This window comes from Erythrolamprus reginae, chromosome 5 (genome assembly GCF_031021105.1).
Source record: "Erythrolamprus reginae isolate rEryReg1 chromosome 5, rEryReg1.hap1, whole genome shotgun sequence".
Taxonomy (NCBI): domain Eukaryota; kingdom Metazoa; phylum Chordata; class Lepidosauria; order Squamata; family Dipsadidae; genus Erythrolamprus; species Erythrolamprus reginae.
In genome coordinates, this window is record NC_091954.1 from 45,751,662 (window position 1) to 45,775,281 (window position 23,620).

The 23,620-nt window shown below is 39.4% G+C and overlaps 2 protein-coding genes across 5 annotated transcripts in view; both read right to left on the reverse strand.

Moving 5' to 3' along the window:
• Positions 1-5,943: 5,943 nt before the first annotated feature.
• DOCK1 (dedicator of cytokinesis 1) overlaps positions 5,944-23,620 on the reverse strand; it is a 466,948-nt gene continuing 449,271 nt past the window's right edge. For 2 of the 4 annotated variants that reach the window (XM_070752482.1, XM_070752480.1), the window contains exon 52: positions 5,944-7,009. In XM_070752482.1, the coding sequence (XP_070608583.1) occupies positions 6,917-7,009 (93 nt within the window). In that variant the 3' untranslated portion in view covers positions 5,944-6,916. Of the gene's footprint in view, positions 7,013-23,620 lie in introns of all 4 variants that reach the window. The other 2 variants (XM_070752481.1, XM_070752479.1) reach the window with 1 other exon arrangement.
• LOC139168407 (tigger transposable element-derived protein 1-like) lies at positions 9,551-11,280 on the reverse strand. Its single transcript, XM_070753989.1, has 2 exons — positions 10,865-11,280; positions 9,551-10,452 (listed from the first exon to the last, which is right to left on the reverse strand). The coding sequence occupies exons 1-2, from the start codon at positions 11,271-11,273 to the stop codon at positions 9,554-9,556; spliced, it is 1,308 nt and encodes a 435-aa protein (XP_070610090.1). The 5' UTR covers positions 11,274-11,280; the 3' UTR covers positions 9,551-9,553.

Genomic DNA, 23,620 nt, shown 5'->3' on the forward strand with positions numbered 1-23,620 from the left:
TTGGTGGGATCCAGGAGAAGAGCCTTCTCTGTGGTGGCCCTGACCCTCTGCAACCAGCTCCCCCCAGATATCAGAGTTGCCCCCACCCTCCTTGCCTTTCGCAAACTTCTTAAAACCCACCTCTGTCATCAGGCATGAGGGAATTGAAATTTCACTTCCCCCTAGGCTTATACAATTTATACATGGTATGCTTGTATGTATGAGTGGTTCTTTAAATTGGGTTTTTAAAGATTATTTTTAATATTAGATTTGTTTTCATTGTCTTTTCATTGTTGTTAGCCACCCCGGGTCTTCAGAGAGGGGCGGCATACAAATCAAATCAAATCAAATCAAATCAAATCAAATCAAATCAAATCAAATCAAATCAAATCAAATCAAATCAAATCAAATCAAATCAAATCAAATCAAATCAAATAAACAAACAAACAAACAAACAAACAAACAAACAAACAAACAAACAAATAATAAAATAAATCAAAATACAGGTGCTCGGCATATGACCCACATTTAGGATGGTTGCAGTGTCCCAAGGTCATATGATCCCCTTTTGCAACCTTCTAACAAGCAAAGTCAATGAAAAATCAGATTCATTTAACTGTGCTACTAATATAAGACCTGCAGGGATTGAGTAACAGCTGTGGAAAGAAACGTCATCAGATGGGGCAAAATTCACTTAACAAATGTCCCATTTAACAAGATAAATGTTGAGTTTCATTGTGGTCGAAAGTTGAGGATTACCTGTATTGCCAGCAGCAGAAGAGGCTTCTAATTGCTCCTAAGTATGACTGAAGTCTAAATCTCTTCTCTGCTAGAGGGAAGAATATATATACAAAGTCCCCTGTGGGAATTCTATGTTTTTTCCCTCCCTTCTAGTTTCACAGCAAAATTTTGGTTCCCATCTCGCTGACTATAAAGTTGTATGGCTTCCTTTCTCGTGAACAGTATTTGGATAAGGCTCAGTCTTTTCCTTCCTTTTGTGTGACTGTAAGAAGCCAGGGCAAAGAAGATATACAGCTACATATTTACAGAAAGGCTGTTTTGACCCTCAGCACCTGCTGCGACCAAATGCTTTTGGTATTTTTGCTGTCCTTATTAGTCGATCTCCCAAGCTAGCTACCAATTTACTTCCAATTTTGTGATGTCTATCTTATTCATAGGCTGGGTGCACGCTTCCCTTCTTCGCCTTTCTTATTGCAAGAGTTCAGTGAGGCACAGAAATGTATTGGTCACAGTAACCTTTGTTCTGAATACATAAAAGTAGTTTAAAAAAACACAGCTCAGCTTCTCTGCAACCTCAGTTTCTCCTCTAATAGAATTTATTCAGTTATCTTAATCATAAGAATATTTTATTTAAGTCGACAGAAAATACAGGTATCCCCTGATTTACAACAGTTCATTTAGTGGCTGTTCAAAATTATGACTGCACTGCAAAAAAAAAAAAAATTATGACCATTATTTTCCCACAATCATGACTATTGTAGCATCTCCCTGGTGATGCGATCGAAATTCAGATATTTGGCAACTGGCTCATATCTATGACGGTTGCAGTGTCCTAGGGTCATGTGAAGCTTCTTTAGCTCTGACTGGATGGTGGGGAATGGAAGGATTTGTGTTCTGTTTGTATTCTATTCTCCATCAGCCAATCAGAGTTAAAGAAGCTGCTTAGATGACAAGTGAAGAGTCTTAAAGAAAAACAAGAGAATCTAGTTTTCAAAGAAAAACAAGACAATCTAGTTGTCTCTTGAAAAGCACCTTTGGGAAAATGTTTGTATTATTGATTGAGCACCTCCATGATCTGGATGATTTTCTTCATAGAAGTTCAAACCTGTTTTCCACTTTGAGGTTGGAACCTTAATAAATGGAAACAATGGAAAGGATACCCTAAGTTCATTGTAATGTTTATGCTTTTCATCAGAATGTGGGAAAAAATAGAGAGAAATGTTCAACCATTATGAGACGTGGCATGCTTAATTTCATAGAAGTTTTTTTGGGGGGGGGAATAGAACATACTACTATTGGGAGTCGTATAGAGAAATATATAGAACAAATTTCAGAATTTTGAAGATTTTTTGTGCAAAAAAGAGAGGGCATTTTGAGAGATAATTATTCTTTCTTAGTATGGAAGATCTGACTGTCAAGGACTAAAACATGTTATTTTGTGTCTGTATATTGCATAAAGAATACTGAGAAAGCATAGCTGAAGATGCAATTAGGTGTTGGAACATTTATATAGGGACTGGTCTTTTCTTATTATTGTAATATTGAGGACTAGGCAGATCAGAACTTCATGGTGGTGGTGAATGTGATGCCTTTATTTAGAAGAGTAGTTAAATTCATTTGCTTTTCTGCAAATGAAAAAGATCTATTCTTCATTCCTCATTGCATTGACTCATGTGTCTAGTAGATATAGCAGGATAATAGTATAGAATATGTAGTGCAATATAAGAATTTGGAAACAAATTCCTTGTATGTCTAATTACACTTGACCAAATAAAGTATTTTCTTCTTTCAACAATCTGGGTCCTCGTTTTACCGACCTTGGAAGGATAGAAGGCTGAGTCAACCCTGAGCCTGAGATTCAATCTGCCAAACTGCTGGCAGCTGGTAATCAGCAGAAGTAGCTTGCAGTATTATATTCTAACCACTGCACCACCGAGGCTCTTTACTAATATAAATATATATGGTTGCCCATTTCATAGCAATGGATCTGGCAGCATACAAAGAGTTAAAACCAAAACAGTAAAACTGAATGAATTAGTTGTATAACAAAATTTTGAGACCAAAAAAAAATGTCCTAATTACAGCACACACAAAAAGGCAGAAATAAAACCAATCTACCAGAAGAGCTTGTTTAACCCCCCAATCCAAACCAGAGTCTATAGTAGTAGCATTATAAATAAAACCACTAATAATAATAATGGTTTGGAATTTTTCCCTCATTAAGGACAATTGTGGGACAATTGCCAGCAGCAGGTAAATATGGACAATTTCTCCTTTGTGTTATCAGCAGAGAGAGACTAATTAAAATCTCCCTGACCACCACCATTTCTGACCACAGCCAAATATGTCTCAATTAGCCTTGAAAAAAAAGGATCCATTGATGCCAATGGAACATTTCTCCCCGTGAAGATAATTGGAATGGAGAAGAATATTATGCAATCTATCTGGGTTATAACAAAGAGAGATTTGTAATTACAGTAGTGAAATAATTGGTCTACTCAGTTGAACAAAACCCATCAGAACATAATACTTGCTAGATAATTAATAAAACATGAACTTGGCCTTGTCAAGTACACTGCTCAAAAAAAATAAAGGATATATTATAAACAACACAATATAACTCCAATTAAATCAAACTTCTGTAAAATCAAACTGTCCATTTAGGAAGGAACACTGATTGATAATCAATTTCACATGCTGTTATGCACGTTTAACTTTGTACAGAACAAAGTATTCAATGAGAATATTTCAATCATTCAGATCTAGGATGTGTTATTTGAGTGTTCTCTTTATTTTTTTGAGCAGTATATATGCAGCTATCCTCAATCAATAGCCAAATCTGTGCACTAACTCTTAAATTGTTCAGACCAAGGAATCAGTCTTATCAGCAACCTTATAATGCTACTAGATATCATTTTATTATCTTACCTGAATAAAGTAGAATGACCACAAGCACTCAATAGCATTGAAGCAGTCACAACTTCCCCAAATTTCATTTCTTCAGAAGTCATGGGCCATTTGGATGACGGGTGGGTTCTAACTTACCTCACCACCGGTTCTCTTCCTCCCATGCTATGTGGCTGTCTGCACATTGTGTGCCGCATGGCCATGTGCAGTGCCAAAAACATGACTTCTGTGCATGCAAAAAAATCAAAAACAAGATAGCAGTGCATGTGCAGTGCCAAAAAGGGGGGGAAAGTTCCCCCTTCCCTCAAAACAATTCCCCCCCAAAAGATGGTGGACCAGCACCAACAGAACTGACTCTGTGATGTCACCAGCAATTACTGCTGGTTCTATTGAACCAGTGCGAACAAGGAGGAACCCACTCTGATTTGGATGTATTTCGTAAGTTGGTTCATTTGAGATACCTTGGTTCAAATTTTTTGCCATGAAATGCTCCTTTTTGCTCAGCAATGACCATTTAAAGAGTATTCGTAACTTTATTAGATGGCATTTTCTAATCATCCTCTAATTATGCTCTGATTGTCTATAGTAGGGCTCTCAAATGTGTGGCCTGCAGGCCAGATGCTTCATGTACTATCCACGCCCACACCCAATTTAGTGAACGGGAAAAAAGTCTCAATATCTCACGTGACGATGCAAGTTTGATACCCCTGGTCTATTGCAGTTGAGTGTAAATACAGGACAGAATAATCTAGCATCATCTTCCTTTGGAAAATTAACCTTCTATTTCCATGTGCTAATATGCAAGATATATGCTTATTGTGTTTCCGTTGGTCATTTTCCTCATGTAAATATAGGAAACTCATATACCGTGTTTTCCCGAAAGTAAGACAGTGTCTTACTTTCTTTTTACCCCCAAAAGCCCCACTACCTCTTACTTTCGGGGTATGTATTACATTGGAGGCAGGGGCGCGCGGGGAGCTGCCGGAAAGGAGGCGGGCGAAGGTTCGCTTCCCTCTACTTTACAAGGAAGGATTCAGAGAAAACGTTGGGTCTATTTAAAGCTTCGGCAGCAAACAGGTTTAAAAAGGAAGCGAAAAGTTTCCCCTCACACACACACACACACACATCCCGATCCTTCAACTGTGGCGCGAAGGAAGCGCCGCTCCTTCTCAGGGAACTTCTTCTCGCCTTGTAGTGACGTGGGCAGAGGATGGACAGAGTAGGGGAGGTGGAGGGGGGGTTGAAAGTCAGAAAACGAGGCACGTCCATCAAACCTTGGAGGAAGGGGGACTGTGACAGCTCGGGGCGATCCTCCGGGAAAGAGTCCAGCAGGCGCTTGAAGAGGCGGCCCAAGTCCGAGTAGCTGCGGTGCAAGTAAAGGATGTTGCGGTCCGACCACTCAGTACGGATCTCAAAGAACTCCTCCTCATCCCCGCGCCGGTTGACAATCAGCCTCCGGATGCCGTTCACCCAGCAGCCCCGCACGTACATCTTCACCAGCGAGGTGCCCTCAAACACAGCCGAGGCCATCCCGCATAGCAGCCCCGGTGGCGAAGAAGGATGGGGGATGGGGGGGAGACGGCGGAACTCCCTCCCGTCCTTCGCTTAATAAAAGCCACCCGGCGGAGCCACCATGGTCGGAGCGGGGCGTCGGCGTAAGAAGGTGCTGCCTTCAAGCTCCACGTAGGGTGGCCACAGGCACCTCAGGCATTCTGTGTTTGAGGGCACCTCGCTGGTGAACATGTACGTGCGGGGCACCGCAGCTACTCGGACTTGGGCCGCCTCTTCAAGCGCCTGCTGGACTCTTTCCCGGAGGATCGCCCCGAGCTGTCAAAGTCCCAGCGGGCGAAGGAGGGCGCAGCTCCGGCCGCTCGCCTCGGGGCCGGTCGGCCTCGCTGGCCACTTGCAGCCGAGCCTCGGCAGGGGAAGAGGCGGTGGCGCCACGCCGAGGCGAAGGCGAGGGGGCGCACGGGGAGCTTGGAAGCGACATCATCGGGCTCCCCCCCGCAATACCCCCATGTTTCCCCGAAAGTAAGACATATGTCTTACTTTCGGGGTACGGCTTATATTAGCCGACCCCCCTGAAATCCCCGATACGTCTTACAATCGGGGGTGTCTTACTATCGGGGAAACACGGTAGTATGTATAGTTCTTTAATGTTTCTTCATTTCTTTCCCCAACAATTGTTTGGCAAGACCCTCTGTTCAGGATTTCTTTGTTAAGTATTTGGTGAATTTATACTACTGCCTGTAGATGTATTGAGAATATGCTTAAGAAAATTCATATTAATGATTATAAACTAATAAACACAGATTCTAAAGTAATCAGCATTTTTATTTTCTTACAAAAAGGAAATACTTTAAAAGGATTTCTTTATTTGGTAGAGAAATGTTAAAAACAATTGTTAAGATTATAAAATTTGTAGATGATTTAAAAAAATTATAGAGACATTTTTTAAAAGGTTTCTTTTCTGATTCTTCATAATATTTCAGAACTTAATTATGGCACTCTGTTAGACTTGAAACGTATTTTAAAAATTATCAATAATTAAAATACCACAACACATTTGAAGATAAACTCTATGCTTATTACTTAAAAATAAGGAATGAGTGAATCTAAAGACACTGAAAGGACACTGTAAGACCATAATATATACATAACGTCTGTACATAGTGACACAATTGTGAATCAAATACAAAAAGATTGATTTTGTTGGTTCCAAAAGCATCATTTTTATCCCTATATATTTTTAGACTTCTACATTTGCAGATACTATTCCTATAAATTAATGCTGGTCTAGAAACCTAAAGTATATTCTGCATTAATATATAAGCATAAACTAGCTGACATTTATTGAATACAGATCAATGCATGAGGGACCAACTGTAATGTAAGCCTAGAGCATAATAAGTGGTTTTCCTAATGTTTTAATGTAAAGGATTATACAGCTATAATACTAAACTACATTGCAGGCATTAGGACAATTATTTTCATAAGACTTACATATGCAAATGCAAAGATAAAGACAAAAATATAATGCTTTAATGATACTTCAATTGTTCCAGAACTCACTCAGAACCATAGTTCAAGCTCCTGGTTGCTTTGGAATGCATTCAGTTGAGTAATTTTGTAACCATACTTAGAGCTATTGATAACTGTTGGAATGTGATAATCGTGGCAACCAAGGTTTCATATTGTTGATTTGGGTTGATGTAATATTGCAAACATTTTAAACATATTGAAAACACAGAAATTGTACAACTTAATCTCTCATGGTATCTCTTCTTTCTCACTGGACGATCCCGGAATCGACAGAGGCTTGTTTCCGAGTGGTCTTTGGAGGTGGCGGTGGTGGTGTTTTACTTGGTAAAGGAGGTGGCAGCTGCTAGAAAAAAATTTGGATAAAATATCTTACTACAGAATTAACTGTAATAATTCAAATATAATTTCATATAATGCTGCTATTGTGATAGCAGTTTAAAAACTATACCTACTTAATTCCACTACCACCTGAGTCTCATGAACAGGGCTTTAGTAATGACTGTAACTAAATTGAGTAATCAGTAAGGACATAAACTGAAATCTATTACATAAATAAGTACAGTAGTCCCTTGCTATACTGCGTTTCACCTACTGCGGCTTCACTTCATCGCGGGTTTTCAAGAAATATTAATGAGAAAAATTATTTGCGGATCTTCGCTGGTTCGCGGGTTTCTGAGGAAGTCGATCGGAAGATTTAAACAGCCCGCCGAATTCGATCGGCAGGTTTTTTAAAAAAAATATATCTAAAATTGTAAATACTGTATTTAAATACTGTATCTAAAATAAATACTGTGTGGGAAGGGTTTATAAACACTTAAAACAATGAAAACTTACCAAACAATTACAATATAAATACTTAAATAAGTACTATCAGTCGATAAATTCCCCATCGCGGATTTCACCTGTTGCGGCCGGGTCTGGAACGTAACACCAGCGATAGGTGAGGGACTACTGTATAATTATTTGGCATTATATTTGCTAACTATTTTATCACTAAATAATACCAAGGTGAGATATAATCTGGAATATATTCCTCTACCCTTTTAAAATAACTGGATGCCAATTCTCATTTTAGAAAGGCCATGCTGAATGAAATGTGTATATTGCTAACTTATGAACAACTTTTCATTTGCCAGCATATATTTACGAAGGCTTAATGCCACTATATTATGTTGCTGAGTACTGTCTTGAGTTTTAGAATTTTAATTAATAAAATTAATCATGAGTAGAAGTGCTAATTGTATCTGTATGCACCAATAAAGATCAAGCTACGTGGCCAATAATAAAAATTCTTGTTATAAGGGTAATGTGCAGCTATTTCACATATGTGTACATGGTACTATTAAGCTGATTTATCATAGTTTCACTAAGAATACAATCATTTAAACCTTCATGACAGAACAATGAAGTCATTTTGCAATGCTCCATCCAGCAGTTATAACAGAATAACAGAATTGAAAGGAATCCCCTGCACATATACCATTCCAAGCAAAGTGGTTGTCCAGTCTCTTCTTAAAAGTCCCCCATGATGGAGTATTCACAGTTTCTGAAGGCAAGAGGTTCCACTACAGTGATCCCTCGAGTATCGCGAGGGTTACATTCCAAGACCCCTTGCGATAATCGATTTTTCACGATATAGTGGTGCGGAAGTAAAAACACCATCTGCGCATGGGCGCCCTTTTTCCATGGCCACGCATGCGCAGATGGTGGAGCGACGAAAGTTCGGAGGCTGGCAATGGTTGTTTTTCATGCCGGCCACCCCCCCCAGCGCCTCCGGGCTCCTCGCCGCTACCCCCCCCCCGCCCAATTCGCCCCTCTCACCGGCTTTCTTGGGGCACGAGTCCTCCTTCAGCAGCGCTTGCGGCAACGGCTTCTCGGCTTTTAGAATGCCCGCCTCCTTCCTTCCTTCCCTCCCTCCCTCCCTCCTTCCCTCCCTCCTTCCTTCCCTCCCTCCTTCCTTCCCTCCCTCCCTCCTTCCCTCCTTCCTTCCCTCCTTCCCTCCCTCCCTCCTTCCTTCCCTCCCACCTTCCTTCCTTCCTTCCCTCCCTCCTTCCTTCCCTCCTTCCTTCCTTTCGTAAAAAGCACTTAAACAATGACAGAATAAAAAACCCCAGCCCTCACCTGTGTTTGAATTTCATTCACTCAGTCATTCATTCATTCTTCTGTATGCCACTCAGTCCCAACACTTTCAACCCACAAATTACCATTTCCCATCCCCTTAACTACTGTACTGTACCTCTACCTGTACCTGTACTGTACACATTGAATAACACACTTAGTCATCCTGATAGAAATGATAACAATATTTATTTACATTTTTACATTTTTTGGGGGGGGGGTGTTAGCATAACTAGGATAACTCGGGATCTTCTTCTATCACCATTTCTACAATGGACGCTGCAGGTGATGGTGTGACAGACCTCTTGGTTTTCGTGACAAACATAGTTATGGGCAGTTGTTGGCGCAGTTTCTTTTTCTGGGCTAACATGGCTCTGTATGGTGCAATGGTGTTGTCAAGGGAGGCCTTAAAGTGTATAGAGCGAGTCATGTTGGGATCCCAAAGTTCCACCATGTGTTGGAGATGTGCAGCAGTTCTGTTCAGTTCTGCAAGCCGCTCAAGCGTTAGGCCAACATCTTCTTCTTCCTCAGCTTGTTCAGCTTCCGCTTCCTCCTCCTCTTCTTCACTCGCTGACCTGGTCAGCTCCTCCAGATCTTTGTCTGTCAGCGGTAGGCCATGCTCATCAAGCAAACCATTGACTTCATCTGGTGTCATGTCAACGAAGCCTTCTCCACCCAGTGCCTGTGCCAGCTTCACAGAGTTCTGGACTGCAGCATCTTGAATTTCTTCGGGAGCAAATCCCTTGTAATCATGCACCACTTCTGGTCACAATTTCTTCCAGCAGGCATTCATTGTCTGTGACTTCATATCCATTAAGGCATTCTGAATGTTCTTCAGACAAGATGCAATCGTGTACTGACGCCAGTAGGCCTTCAATGTGAAGTTTTCATCAGCATCCATTGCTTCCACGATGCTTCCAAGAGAATTGTGCATGTACAGTGCCTTAAATGCACGGATAACACCTTGATCCATCGGCTGGATAAGCGATGTGGTGTTTGGTGGCAAGAATTCTACTTGCACCCCATCATGTTCATGTGCCAGGTCATCATGGCCTCCAGCATTGTCCATTAGGAGAAGCACTTTGAAATTGAGTCCTTTGCCAGCCAAATAAACCTGCACCTGTGGGATGAAGCACTGATGAAACCAGTCCCGCGTGAGGGGTTTTGTAATCCATGCTTTAGGATTATGCATCCAGTACACTGGCAATGCATTCTTATTTCTGTTCTTGAAGGCTCTTGGATTTTGTGACTTATAAATTAGCCCTGGCTTCATCAAAAAGCCTGCTGCATTCCCACACATGATCAAAGTCACCCGATCTTTCATGGCCTTAAAGCCAGGGGCTTTGGCTTCATCTTGCATCAAGAAAGTCCGTGAAGGCATCCTCTTCCAGAACAGGCCTGTTTCGTCCATGTTGAACACCTGTTCTGGAAGGTAGCCCCCTTCTGCAATTAGGTCTTTAAACGTGCCTTGGACGAAGTTTTCGGCTGCACCTGTATCTGCTGAGGCAGCTTCTCCATGCAATGACACACTCTTCAGGCCATAGCGCCGTTGAAATTTCTCAAACCACCCTTTGCTTGCTGTGAATGTGGCTGGGGCTGAAGAAGCAGAAGATGTTGATGGCTGGGGGTCTTCAGAGTCACTAGCATCTTCACCAGCACCTCCATCTGCAGAGAATAACAGATAAAAGCACTTAAATATTGTAATGACAGATAAAAGCACTTAAATACAGTAATGACAGATAAAAGCACTTAAATAATGACAGATAAAAGCACTTAAATAATGACAGATAAAAGCACTTAAATAATGACCTTCCCTCCTTCCTTCCCTCCCTCCTTCCCTCCTTCCCTCCCTCCCTCCTTCCCTCCTTCCTTCCTTTCTTAAAAAGCACTTAAATAATGACCTTCCCTCCTTCCCTCCTTCCTTCCCTCCCTCCTTCCCTCCTTCCTTCCCTCCCTCCTTCCCTCCCTCCTTCCCTCCCTCCTTCCTTCCCTCCTTCCCTCCCTCCTTCCTTCCCTCCTCCCTTCCTTTCTTAAAAAGCACTTAAATAATGACAGAATAAAAAAACCCAGCCCTCACCTGCGTTTCCCTCATCTGCATCGCCTCCTTCTGTGTTTGCAAGACGGTTGTACAGTTGCTGCGCCTTGGTTCGTATAGTGTTGGTATCCAAAGCAATGCTCTTTTTGCGGCAGTCTTGTACCCACACGGACAAAGCAGCTTCCATCTTCATAAGGCGTTTGTTTCTAGGCGTCACCATTCTTTTTGCAGCCTTGTTGAACATTATCAGAGAAGTTTGCCTTATCTTCTTTTCGTCTTTCCGAATGTATCGCACACTCGATTCGTTGATCCTATAATGCCGACCAACATCTACATTAGAACGTCCCGCTTTCAGCATGTCCAAAAGTTCAATTTTCTCCTTAATTGTCAGCATCTTCCTGCTCTTTTTAGCGTTGCCGCCTCCACTCCGCGTGCAACGTTTAGGAGCCATCTTCCAACAAGTCTTAACAAGTTCCAACAGTTCCAACAGTTCCAAAAGTTCCAAAGCACGCTGAGCAAACAACACTGATTGGCCGAGATTTCTGTCCATCAGCATTGTCGGGTGAAATGTTTGCAATGACAATGCTGATTGGCTGTAATTTTGCTGCATCACCATTGCCGGGCAAACTTTTTGCGATGGCAAAGCTGATTGGCCGAGATTTCGGCCAACCAGCAATGGCAGACGTCAGTTTGGTGATGACGCGTGACGTCATCGGGCGGGAAAAACCGTGGTGTAGAAAAAAAACCGCGGACGTATTTTTAATTTATTATTTTTTGAAAAATCGTGGTATAGCTGTTTCGCGAAGATCGAGATCGCGAAAATCGAGGGATCACTGTAGTTAATTGTTCTCACGGTTAGGACATTTAGTTAGTTCTAGGTTACTTCTTTCCTTGACTAGTTTCTATCCATTGTTTCTTGTGTTGTCTTTTGGGGTTTTAGAAAATAGGTTGACCCCCCTTCTTTATAGCAGCCCCACAAATATTGGAATATCATTGTTCAGTAAATTTTATTTTGTCAGAAGTACTTTCCATTTTCATTTCACAACGTCTTAAGACTTGCTTTGCCACTTGTTTTCCCACATTGTCTTTCACCCATTTTTTATTACTCTTCAAGTAAATCCAATCTATTCATACTGTTACCAGGGGTGGGCAGCAGGCAGTATGGGGTGGAACGCAGTTCCACAGGCGGAAATTTGTTTATTTATTTATTTAATGGATATGTATGCCACCCCTCTCTGAGGACTCAGGGTGGCTCACAACATAAATGAAGCTGTGTGAGCTCCAGCTTATCATCCCACCCTCATCCTCCTTCTTGGAAAGCAACAGAGCACCAGCAGGAGTTGCAGGGGGTCCATTTCCTCTCCCCTCTTTTCTCAACAGCTGATTGGCATAGGTTCACCTAGCAACCCATCCTGAGGCAGGGGGTGATCCAGGAAGGAGAGTGTGGGAAACGTGAAGCAAATTGTCACCCCAGAGAGCGACAGTGGTGAGGTTGTAAATCGAGGACTTAACAATTCACTTGAATGATGATGATCATTCAAGCCACTCCTACCCGGTCACATGACTATCAAGCCACACCCACAAAACAAGTCCCACCCACAGTGTGGCAGTAAAATTTTTTGCTGCCCATTACTGACTGTTAGTAAACAAGTTATTACAATTTTAGCAATTCTAGTACTCTTCAGTAATGAAAACAAACACATAGAATAATTGTCAATCCCCCCCCCCCACACACACATACACTATTACCATAGGGAAAGTACAAACGACAAGCTGAAAATATTACTACAGTGTCTATCAATTTTATATCCGAGAAAAATGTGATGATTTGGAATGGAACATTATTTATCCTCTTAAACTTTGAATCTGGCTTTTTAGTTATCAATTCAACATACATTTTTTCGAACCAAGAATTTGCATTGATGTCTTGACATCCGTTCAGATACATCAGATGCATAGTTTAAAGATAAAACTTCGATCAGGATAACTTTTTCTTTAGTGGTAGGCAATTCTTTGTGGATCAAAGGGCGATGGGTAATTTCCCAGGAAAGTAATGGTCAGGTCAAATTTCTTACAGAGTGCTTCTAGAGAAACATTTCTGATGTAAATACCTTGCTTCATTGTACAATAGAGTCAAATGAAGTTGTTTTCCATTTATAACCATCTTGTGTTTTTCTTTTCTTTTTTTCTTACACAAAAATAATATCAAATATCATTTAATAGTAGTGCTGGCCACGTCTATGCACTACATTTAATACAAATCACTATGTCTTGCATTCAGATGAACTGTGAACATTGGGTTTCCTAATATATAATGAAATTTTTCAAGACTTTTCTATTTTAGCAGCTAGTGCAGCCTGGAGCTCCAGGATTAATGCAAACAGCTTTTCTGTGCTTCACAATCCACTTTCAAACAAAATTGCTGGAAAAAAGGCAGTGATTTCTTGCCATTTTGAAATAGCAAACATATACAATTATTAATGTTAGAGAATTCATTAATCTCTCTTCTACAAAAGGACATGTGCAACAGTTATTATATATTGCTCAAAAAAATAAAGGGAACATTCAAATAACATATCCCAAATCTGAATGAATGAAATATTCTCATTGAATACTTTGTTCTGTAAAAAGTTGAATGTGCACAACAGCATGTGAAATTGATTGTTAATAAGTGTTGCTTCCTAAGTGGACAGTTTGTTTTCACAGAAGCTTGATTTACTTAGAGTTTTTATTATTATTATTATTATTATTATTATTATTATTATTAATTAGATTTGTATGCTGCCCCTCTCCGCAAACTCGGGGCGGCTCACAACATTATATTGTATTGTTTAAGTGTTCCCCCCCTTTTTTTGAGAAGTCTATATTGTTTGTACTAGAATATAATTTAATAATAATTTATAATATATCAAATACATTTATAGTGGATTTGTTTCATAAATAGGTGTTCTCACTGTTTCTATAGCTGGCTTATTGAAGTGGAAGAATGGGCTGAAGCAAAATTTGGCCAAAACTCAGAGTCATGCAAAAGTCAGGAAATAAAGCCATTTACATGGTGACATATCTTTCAGCTTTTCATTTGAGGTCAGTTATGTCTCAATATCAGTATGGAACAAGTATTTTGTTTCATTTCCCAGTAAGAATTACATCCTAGGGAACGTAATTATTTTTCTATAGAGAAACTACTTTTAGTCATGAAATAGACCATTTGTTCTCTGCATTATTGCTTACTACAAAATCCTTTTTATTTAGTCACAAACTGGGCAGTTAGAGTGGCTATGTAACATAGTCAACATAATGTCAGGAAAATAGGGATGACTGATTTACCATAATATTTTTATATTGTGAAGGGCATATACATAATAAAATGCATTTTTGACAATGGATGAATGGGGGAATTAAGACACCCCCCAAAAAATAATATTAGAGGAGGAAACCAATTTAAAGAAAGGGGTTTCTGAAGAATCGAATACAGCTGCTGCTTCTTATAAATCTTCTTGGGTGGAACAATTTAGGTTATGGGATAAGAAGTTAGAGTAGTAAGCTGATAGTGGCGTATTTTACATTAAAGGGAAAGCATTTAAATATTAAAAGCAACCATGGAAGGAGAAGGCAAAAAGAAGGTAAAGGACCAGAATCATATAAATCTCAGTTTAATAGAAAATATTGATACAGGAATAGATAGAGCAGTGATGGGAAACCTTTTTTTGGTTTGCATGCCAAAAGGATGTGTGTGTGTGCGCGCGCTGTGCGCCATCATGTGTGTCTGTGCCCACACCCATTACTTCCCCCCCATGCATGCACTCTCTGTGCTGCCCCTGCGCATGCGCAAAGGCTTCATTAAAGCCTGGGATGGTAAAAAAATAAGCCCAATGGGCAAACCCAGAAGTTTGGAAAAACGGACTTCTGGTTTGCCCATTTTGCTGTTTTTCGCACTCGGGAGGCTTCAGGGAAGCTTCCCTGAAGCCTCTGAAGAGTGAAACGGCCTTCACTAACGCCGGAAATCAGGTGTACAGGGCGCGCACGCACATTAGAGCTGACACAGGACAATACCTTGTGTACCCTCCAATATGTGTCTGTGTGTCACCTGTGGTATGTGTGCCATAGGATCACAATCACTGAGATAGAGGAGCAAGATTCCAATAAATTCCTGTGATAACAAAGTCTTTTCAGTGAAAAGTGGTGGTGTTTCTCCTCAGAGTTAAGGGAAGACAAGGCTTTCTAGAGAATTTAAACAATGGGAAAATATTACATTAGTCATCACTGTCGGTCACTCAGTCATGTCTGACCGTCAGCCATTCCATGAATCAGCACTATCCAGGCCCATCTGACTTGCACCACCTCCTTCAGAGCTGTTGTGGTCATCCATTATATTGTCCAGTCAATGGGTATTATGGTGGCTCCTTTACTTTTTCCCACTCCAATGTAATTTAACTTTTTAAGTGAGTCAGTTCATAACAATATCAATAGTACTGGAAAGTTGCACTGGAACCTTCTTCTAGAGCAGAACTAAAAATGGGTTTTGATTTCAGGTATATCAACACTGTATCATTTTGATTGTCCCCATAATCAAAAAAGCCAAGAATGCAGTCCTAGACTTACGCTCATGACTTGATAGATCCTAACAATAATCTGCTAAAGTGTTGTCTTGATCTCAAAGATAGATTGCAATGATGACACCGAAAAAATTACAACCTTACATGTAGTGAAAATATGAGATCTGAAGAGTGATCTTAGCAGTCTAAAATATTAATGATCTGTTGAGATTCTATTCATTTTAACCCTATAAAGGACTATACACTTTTTTAGAGGAGATCAAACGTTTTCTTTCTTTCTTTCTTTCTTTCTCATATAAATATAGTAGTGTAGTATGTTTAACATAATATAAGTATAAAGTAGAGATAGAAAAGATAAAAAGACATTAGGACAGAGATGGTAGGCTCAAAGGTGCACTTATGCACACCCCTTACAGACCTCCAAGAAAAAGGATACTAAAATATCTAAGTTTGTATTTTAATACTATTAATTTAATAGTATTAAAATTAAAATTTAATAGATAGGACTGCAAGTAATGCTTTGCTGGCAGAGTGGTAGAATATAAGCTGTTTTGAAACTGAACTCTTAGATCGATAGTAGTTGCAACTTCTTCCCATCTTCTTTCTACTTCTATAAACACGCGGAATGTTCCTCTAGTTTCTGTCTACCTCTTTATAATGAAAGCTATTAGTTCCTGCAGAAAAGTTTGACTGCCAATCACAATATTCTTGAAATACAGATCCAAATCTTCTGGAAAACTGAAAGGTTCCTTCCAATTGAGCTTACCCCTAGTGACTTAATTAACACATCCGTGTAGTTGTCTTGGCAACAGTACGAAAGTTGGTTGCTGTCTTCTTTCAAGATATTTTGTCGACTTCCAAGTTTAATCTAAGATTCTGGTATTTCTTAATAACTTCCCTTCCAAATATTAAATGAGTCTGACCCTGCTTTGTCCCTGGGTCTATTTCAAAATTTGTTTCTATATAGGTGAAAGTGCATTATTGTTATTCAGCAAAAGTCTCAGACTGGGTAGTGTTTATAAGCAGCTTCTGGCTTGTAAACCTGTACTAGTGAAAGTTAATCATAGGCAATATCATTGGTAGCAATTACATTTTTATCTGTAAATGAAAAACCTTTTAATGCTTTCTTTTCTGTATCTATTTTATATTCCTATATTCCTATTAATAGTTTGGCCTTTTTGGATCAATTTAAATTTCATAATTTTAAATTGCTTGTAAAGGACAATCAAAATATTTTTTTTTTAAATGTAACTTCCAAGCTACTGTAGATGACACCAGCAAATTGCTATCAATAGTTATGTTATGAACTAATCCCATTTAGTAGAAATGGAAAACACAGATTTATTTCATTTCCAAGTCTAAATAAAGACGGCCGGGGACTCTATGTATATTTTATACTTTCATTAAATAAGGATTGTGTTAGGTTTCAACAATGGTAGGTTTTTAAGAGAGTGACTGAATTAATGATATGATCTACCAGAAATTAAGACCACATCATGTGACCTTCGGGAAAAATAGAAGTCTTATTTAAAATCTGGAACATGGAAGCATTTTGTCTCCAATCACCTCTCTCTATTTTAAAAAAAAATCTGCCCTTGTCTCTCTTGAATTTGCCTTGACAGAAATGGGTGAGATATAAAGGAAAGGGATTTTTTTCTTCATGAATTAAAAAAAAAAATCTGGGGTTTGCATTGGAATATTATAGCCATGAAATTAAAATCACTGTTTAAAAACAAATTGTAGTTCCTTAATTTTCTCTTCCTCTATTTCTGGCATAAAGGATACACACTTGTTTATCCTTATGCACATGCACCTTATTTTATAATTTCCTTTCCAGGCCTAATATAGGGCTAATTCTCTTTTTCATAAATTATACAATATTTTGAATACACACACAGTTGATTACACTGTATGATAATGTAAACAGTAATTCTCATAGCACTATTGAACATTAAACATTTGAGACAATATTCATAAGATAGTATAGAAGAACTGAATGCAAACAGTAAATTAAACCTTTCTGTTTCATTTTGCCTTTATTTATTTGAATTCTGTTAATTTATGTTCATAATTAAAGAAACTTCCCTTTGCCGGTGTTATTATTTATTTATAACCAGAACTTTTTATAAACATACACAGAAAAAAACATAAAAACAATTCCTATAATAAAACATCACTACCACTCTCCAAATCAAATTAAAATAACAGAAAAAGATGAAATAAGAAATAATGGTGGCTTAGCTACCATTAAGCTTCAAAATTTACTTAATACTTTCTAATGTTACCATACCTATAAATACCCATTGATCTAGTTTGTCCTGTAGGGTCTATTTGTGCCCCAAGACATGTCAAATTTCAGATTAATGAAGATATTTGCCATATACAAATTTGATATACTGTGGAGGTATTTCATTCCTCTTTTTTTACAATAGTCATAAATGCTTTCCTATTTTGATAAAAATGTATTTGTTAATATATGAGAAGAGAAACCCTTGTTTACCAAGGTTGTACACATGCAGAAAAGTTTATATTGAAATACTGGAGTTGTGAATACATACTCCGGCAAACAGATACACCAACTTGAATTAAAATTTACTTTGAGAACTAACATATTCAGATAAACAGTCTAAAAGTCATACACATAATGTCAGAATAACAATCCAAATATTACCAAGTACAGAATCTTTCTTACCAGTTGTCTTTGTCATAATCAGCAACCAAAGATATCAAGCCTTAACTTATATTTTAGCTGATATACATAACTACAATACAGAGAGATTGCAGAGCTAATCTAACAGTGAGTAGCCAGACAAAGAGAAACAAAGAGACATAAGCTATAATACTAGATACTATGACCAGATAAGATGTATGAATGTGTATAGTTTTCAACTTACTGGACATGATTATATTATATGTTTAGTATGAAAATAATAGAACTGGGGTACAGTTACCATATAATGTTTTTGTCTTCATTAGTTCTACTACTAATGCACGACCAGTGGATTAAAACGCTGGTCAAAATTCCCCACGGAGCAAGGGGGCGCTGCCGGCAGCTCACTAAGCTTCGAATTTCCGGGTTTCTTGGAACCCGGAAATTCGGCTTCTGGCTGCGCGCCAAGTGAGGTGCGCCATCTAGTGGTCACAGGAGGAGGTCCTAGATCGCCCTATTTAAGGGCGATCCAAATAGGACCTCCTCCTTGCTTTCCTGGCTCCCGAAAGTGAACACCCGCCCACCCTCCGCTATTAACAGTGTGTCCTAAGGAGGTCGCCTCGGGGCCGAATAGGAATTTTTTGCAGCCTCCCCTTTAGAGGCGGTCGTTTTTTCGCCTATTCCACACTGACGGTACGGACTGGATTGGTTAGGGGGTGTGGCGCACTTAGTTGTTAGCATAGGCCTCCCTTTGGTCATTGGGGTTTGGCAGGTTAGGGTCAGAAATGGGCAATTAGAAGCAACTGCGCATGCTCCTTTGGGCATCCTTAAAGGGTGATGGACTGCCTCTCTCCAGGAACTAGAGGTTGGAACAACTTCGGGGATTGGAGAGAGAATGTCCATGGGAATCACCGGATCCAATTTCCCACGGGGATTGGAGGGTGAACTCCTCCCACATGACGAAGGGGCATGGCTTGGATCCAGGTGAAGGTGGCTACCTTCACCTGGTTCAGCAAGGAGTTTTTGCCCAATGTTGCCAAGGAAGTTTTTGGTAGGAATTTCCGCCCCGTTAGTTTTGGCCTCTGCAGGTCCTTAGTTAAGTTTGAATTTAAATTTACATATTCAAATTTATTTAAATTTATGCTAATTTAATAAAATGATCCTTATTTAATCCACAATATGTCTCAGCGTCTTTACTCTGCTTCCGGGGGGAATATATTTCTTCTTTAAAAGGTCTATAAAGTTGATGAAAGATATGGATAAATCAGATTTACAAAAGGACTGTGATTTGAAAGCTGCAGACACATTGGAAAGTCTGGAAAGAGATATGGACTGTACAGATGCAAAACCAACTGAGTTGATTGTATACCTCTCTCTGAAGTTCAAGCCTACATCTTTTTACACTAGCAGAGGCCTGTATGAATGGAGAAGCGAGAAACTGGTATTTCCTAGGAGAACTGAAATGGGAAATGGATTTGTCACATTTAATCAGAAATCACTTTCTTCTTGACGTTGTTGGGAAGATACAGCCACTGTGGAGACTGAATTTATTATATTTAATTAGACAGCAATGATAAGAGATGGTATTAAGACACAAACATAAATATTTGATCCAGGACAAATTATTCTTGGAATGATTTGGGATAGGTAAGATGCCATGGTAAATTTTCTACAAATTGATTACAATAAGAATTTGTTAACAGAGGGTTTTGAAACTCTAACACTGCCCTTTTTATTATTATTGTTCTTCCCATTAACTGTGTTGTCATTAACATAATTATTAATATAGTTATTAATATGGATGACAAGTCAAAAATTAGTAGTTTAAAACATTTTAATAAATGTTTTCCGAGCTTGTTTTGCAGGAAACCAATACTATACAGAGGCGGATTCCTATTACCGCTGCTACTGTGTGCGCACCTTTGGTTATCTTGTATGCGTGCATATGCATCCCAGCATATTTTTCTTCTGCGCATGCATAGCAAGCAAAATCAAATGAGGGGACATGCACGCATGCACGATTTTGGCTTTTTTTTTCTTTTGAGCATGCGCAGAAGCAAAAAAATCACCAAAATCTCTCTCATGTCCGTGTCTCCGCACAATATTTTGCTTCCTGTGCATGCACAGAAGCAAAAACATGCTGGGGTGTGCGCGAGTGCAAGCAAGATAACTGAAACTGCGCACACAGCACAGCTATTGCTACCGGTGTGGCATCCTATACTATACTGGTAGCAACCCGCTACTGATATTGTAGTAATGTATTAATCAGTATTCAACTAGGCAGTTTTGTATGTGTATATATATATTTTAATACACTTTTTTCAATGTTTTGTTTGTTTTGTGTTTTTTCTTTTTTAAAAAAATTGTTGAAAATTTGTCTTTTTAAAGAGTTTTTAAAAAAAAAATAAGGCAGCCTAAAAAAAAATCAGTTTGAGACTGGTTAACTATATGGGACACCATACTGTCATTTAGTTATCAATGAGTCAGGTTCAACCTCTGTTTTCTTCATGGACAAGCATGTGATGTCTCAACCTGATTTCAGTGACAACGTATAGCTCTACTAAGGATATTCAGTAATAGCTTTAATTCTATCTTCCTAACCCAGAGGTATCAAACTCAAGGCCCAGGGGCCAGATTCGGCCCAAAGGGTACCGAACTCTGTTTTCTTTAAAAAAACAAATTCATTCATTCATTCATTCATTCATTCATTCATTCATTCATTCATTCATTCATTCATTCGACTTCTACGCTGCCCAATCCCGAAGGGCTCAGGGCAGCTTACAAAATGATAATACAAATACAAAAGATACAAAGTAATAAGAGAAGTAGAATATAATATCTAAAACTAACCCCATGATAAACCCCATTTATTATAAAAAGACATAATCACATACATATGCACCATTCATACAGCTTGGCCATGAAAGATATACAATTCATGGCCCCTAGGCCTGCCGGCAGAGCAAAGGTTTTCGTGGCCTTATGGGAGGCCAGTAGGATGGGAGCAGTACGGATGTCGGGGAGGGGGGGGTGTTAGCTGGTTCCATAGAGCTGGAGCAGCCACAGAGAGGGCCCTCCAACCTGCATTGCTTAGTCAATGGCACTTGGAGATGGCCAACTCTGTGTGTTCTTATTGGTTTCTGGGAGGCGTGTGGAAAGAGGTGGTCCTGTAGATAGTCTGGCCCTGAACAATATAGGGATTTATAGGTAATAACCAACACCTTGCATTGTGCCAGGAGACTAATAGGAAGCCAGTGCAGCTTGCGGAGCATAGGTGTTATATGGGTATACTGAGGCATACCCATTGTAGCTCTCGCGGCTGCATTCTGGACTATTTGCAGTCTCCAAACACTTTTCAAGGGTAGCCCCTTGTAAAGCGCATTGCAATAAATGAGACAGAGGGTGATGAGGGCCTGAGTGACTGTGTGCAGAGCCTCCTGGTCCAAATAGGGCCGCAACTGGTGAACCAGGCGAACCTGGGCAAAGGTCCCCCCGGCCACAGCTGAAAGATGATGGTCAAGATTCAGTTGTGGGTCCAGGAGCTGGGGACCCTATCTGAGGGGGACAATGTCTCCCCCCCCCAGAACAATGGACAGACAGATCGAGGAGTCCTTAAGAGGAAATACCCACAGCCACTCAGTTTTGTCTGGGTTGAGCCTGAGCCTGTTGGCCCCCATCCAGATCCTTACAGCTTCCAGGCACCGGCACATCACACCCACCACTTCACTGAATTGGCATGGAGATCGGATGATCTCGCCTAGCGGCTTCATGTAGATATTAAATAGTGGGGGGAGAGGACAGACCCCTGAGGCACCCCACAAAGGAGAGGCTGGGCGGGGTGGACCTCTGCCCCCCCCACTAACACTGACTGCAAACAACTGGAGCGATAGGAGGAGAACAACCATAAAATGGTGCCTCTCACTCCCAATCCCTCCAGTCGTCGTAGACGTTTTCACGTACTTATGCCCCAACCTGGGCATGCCCCCTGCTTCCCTGAGGCCATATGTGGCCCTCAATGAAATTGTCCTTCTATTTTTCAAGTCTTCTTAGTCTTGCCAACCATATTTTTTTTCTACTTCATCATCCATTCTCATCACATGTCCGAAGTATGTGAGTTGTAGCTTGATCTTTATTGCCTCAAGGAAGCTGCCACTCTCTATTTGGTCCAAGATTGATCGGAACTCTTTACTGTCTCTAAACCCATAATTCAGTGGCATCTATTTACTTTCTCTCATTCTGTGTATCCATCTTTCAAAGCTTTACCTTTTTACATGGGGAAAAAACAATTATCCAGGTTTGTCATTGCTCTCTAAGATTAATTTCTTAACTTCTGTAGTATATTGGCCATCTTTATTCTAGAGATCAAGAAAATTAACCTAACTTCATTTTTTTCACCATTAGCTGTAAATGTAGGAAGCTTGCAGTTGGATGTTAACTTTGTCTATTTCACATTTAACATTCACCTGAATTTTTCACTTTGGATAGTTTTAATGTAGTTTTAATCTTATTTACTTTTGATTGATAAAATGATGCTATTCCCTCCATTTTGATTCCATCTATCATAGTTTTCAATTTTAATAATATTTGACTATTAGAAATATTTACATTTCTTGTTAATACCTTTCAATATTAGCTTCAATAAGAAGTTAATATAAATGAATAGAAAGTATAAAAGAAAAAAAGAAAGTAATTTTAAAAATGCACGAGAAGGAAAAAGAAAAGAAATAGAAAAGAAACAAAAAAGTAGCTTCAAATATTCTTCATAGCTACCGTAAGTACAAACAAATTTGACCTCTCTCTAAAGATGTATTCTATTACATTTTTCTACAACCTATCCTGTTTAATCATCAAAACAATAAGTCATAAGTTCATTTTTTTTTCATTTTTGCACATAAAATCCTTAAGCAGATTCTAGTCAGCAATAAATGTAGATAATGCCTTTTCTCTAATCAAATACGTTGGGGCAATATCCATCTTTATCTGATTGCCTTCCTTATTATGAACCTCTCTGTTTCCTAGTTTCAATTTTTGCACCAGCTTTTTTTTAACTGAAAGGATTCTGCAGAAAAATAATTAGGTGTTCTGACACATTTATTAGTGATTGTATGACACACATTCTGACATGATCTTGGCTACAATATGTCAAGGATCTTATTATACTCAATAAAGCAAAGATAAATCTCCATCTTGTACTCTCTTTTTCCATTACCTACTTTTTGTTAGCTATCTTATCCATTTGCCTTTTCTGAAATCTGCCTCCTCCTCCTCCTCCTCATTACTACTACTACTACTACTACTACTACTACTACTAATCATTGCCTAGTCAGCCAGATGTTCAACTGGGTTTGGCATTTTTGTCTACCTATTCTTATTTAAGATTTAAACTTTGATTCGATTCACAGTCTGGGACTGGTTAACTTAACAGTTCAAGTTCTAATCAACAACCTAAGAGCTATTAAGTAGTGTTGGGCGAACCCAACATGAAGTTCAGGTGATTTCGCCGAACCTGAAACCAAACCCAAACCTTTGATTGCAGCAAGCTGCTGCAGCATCCTTTTCTGAAAAAATAAACAAGGAGGTGGGGAATTCCCG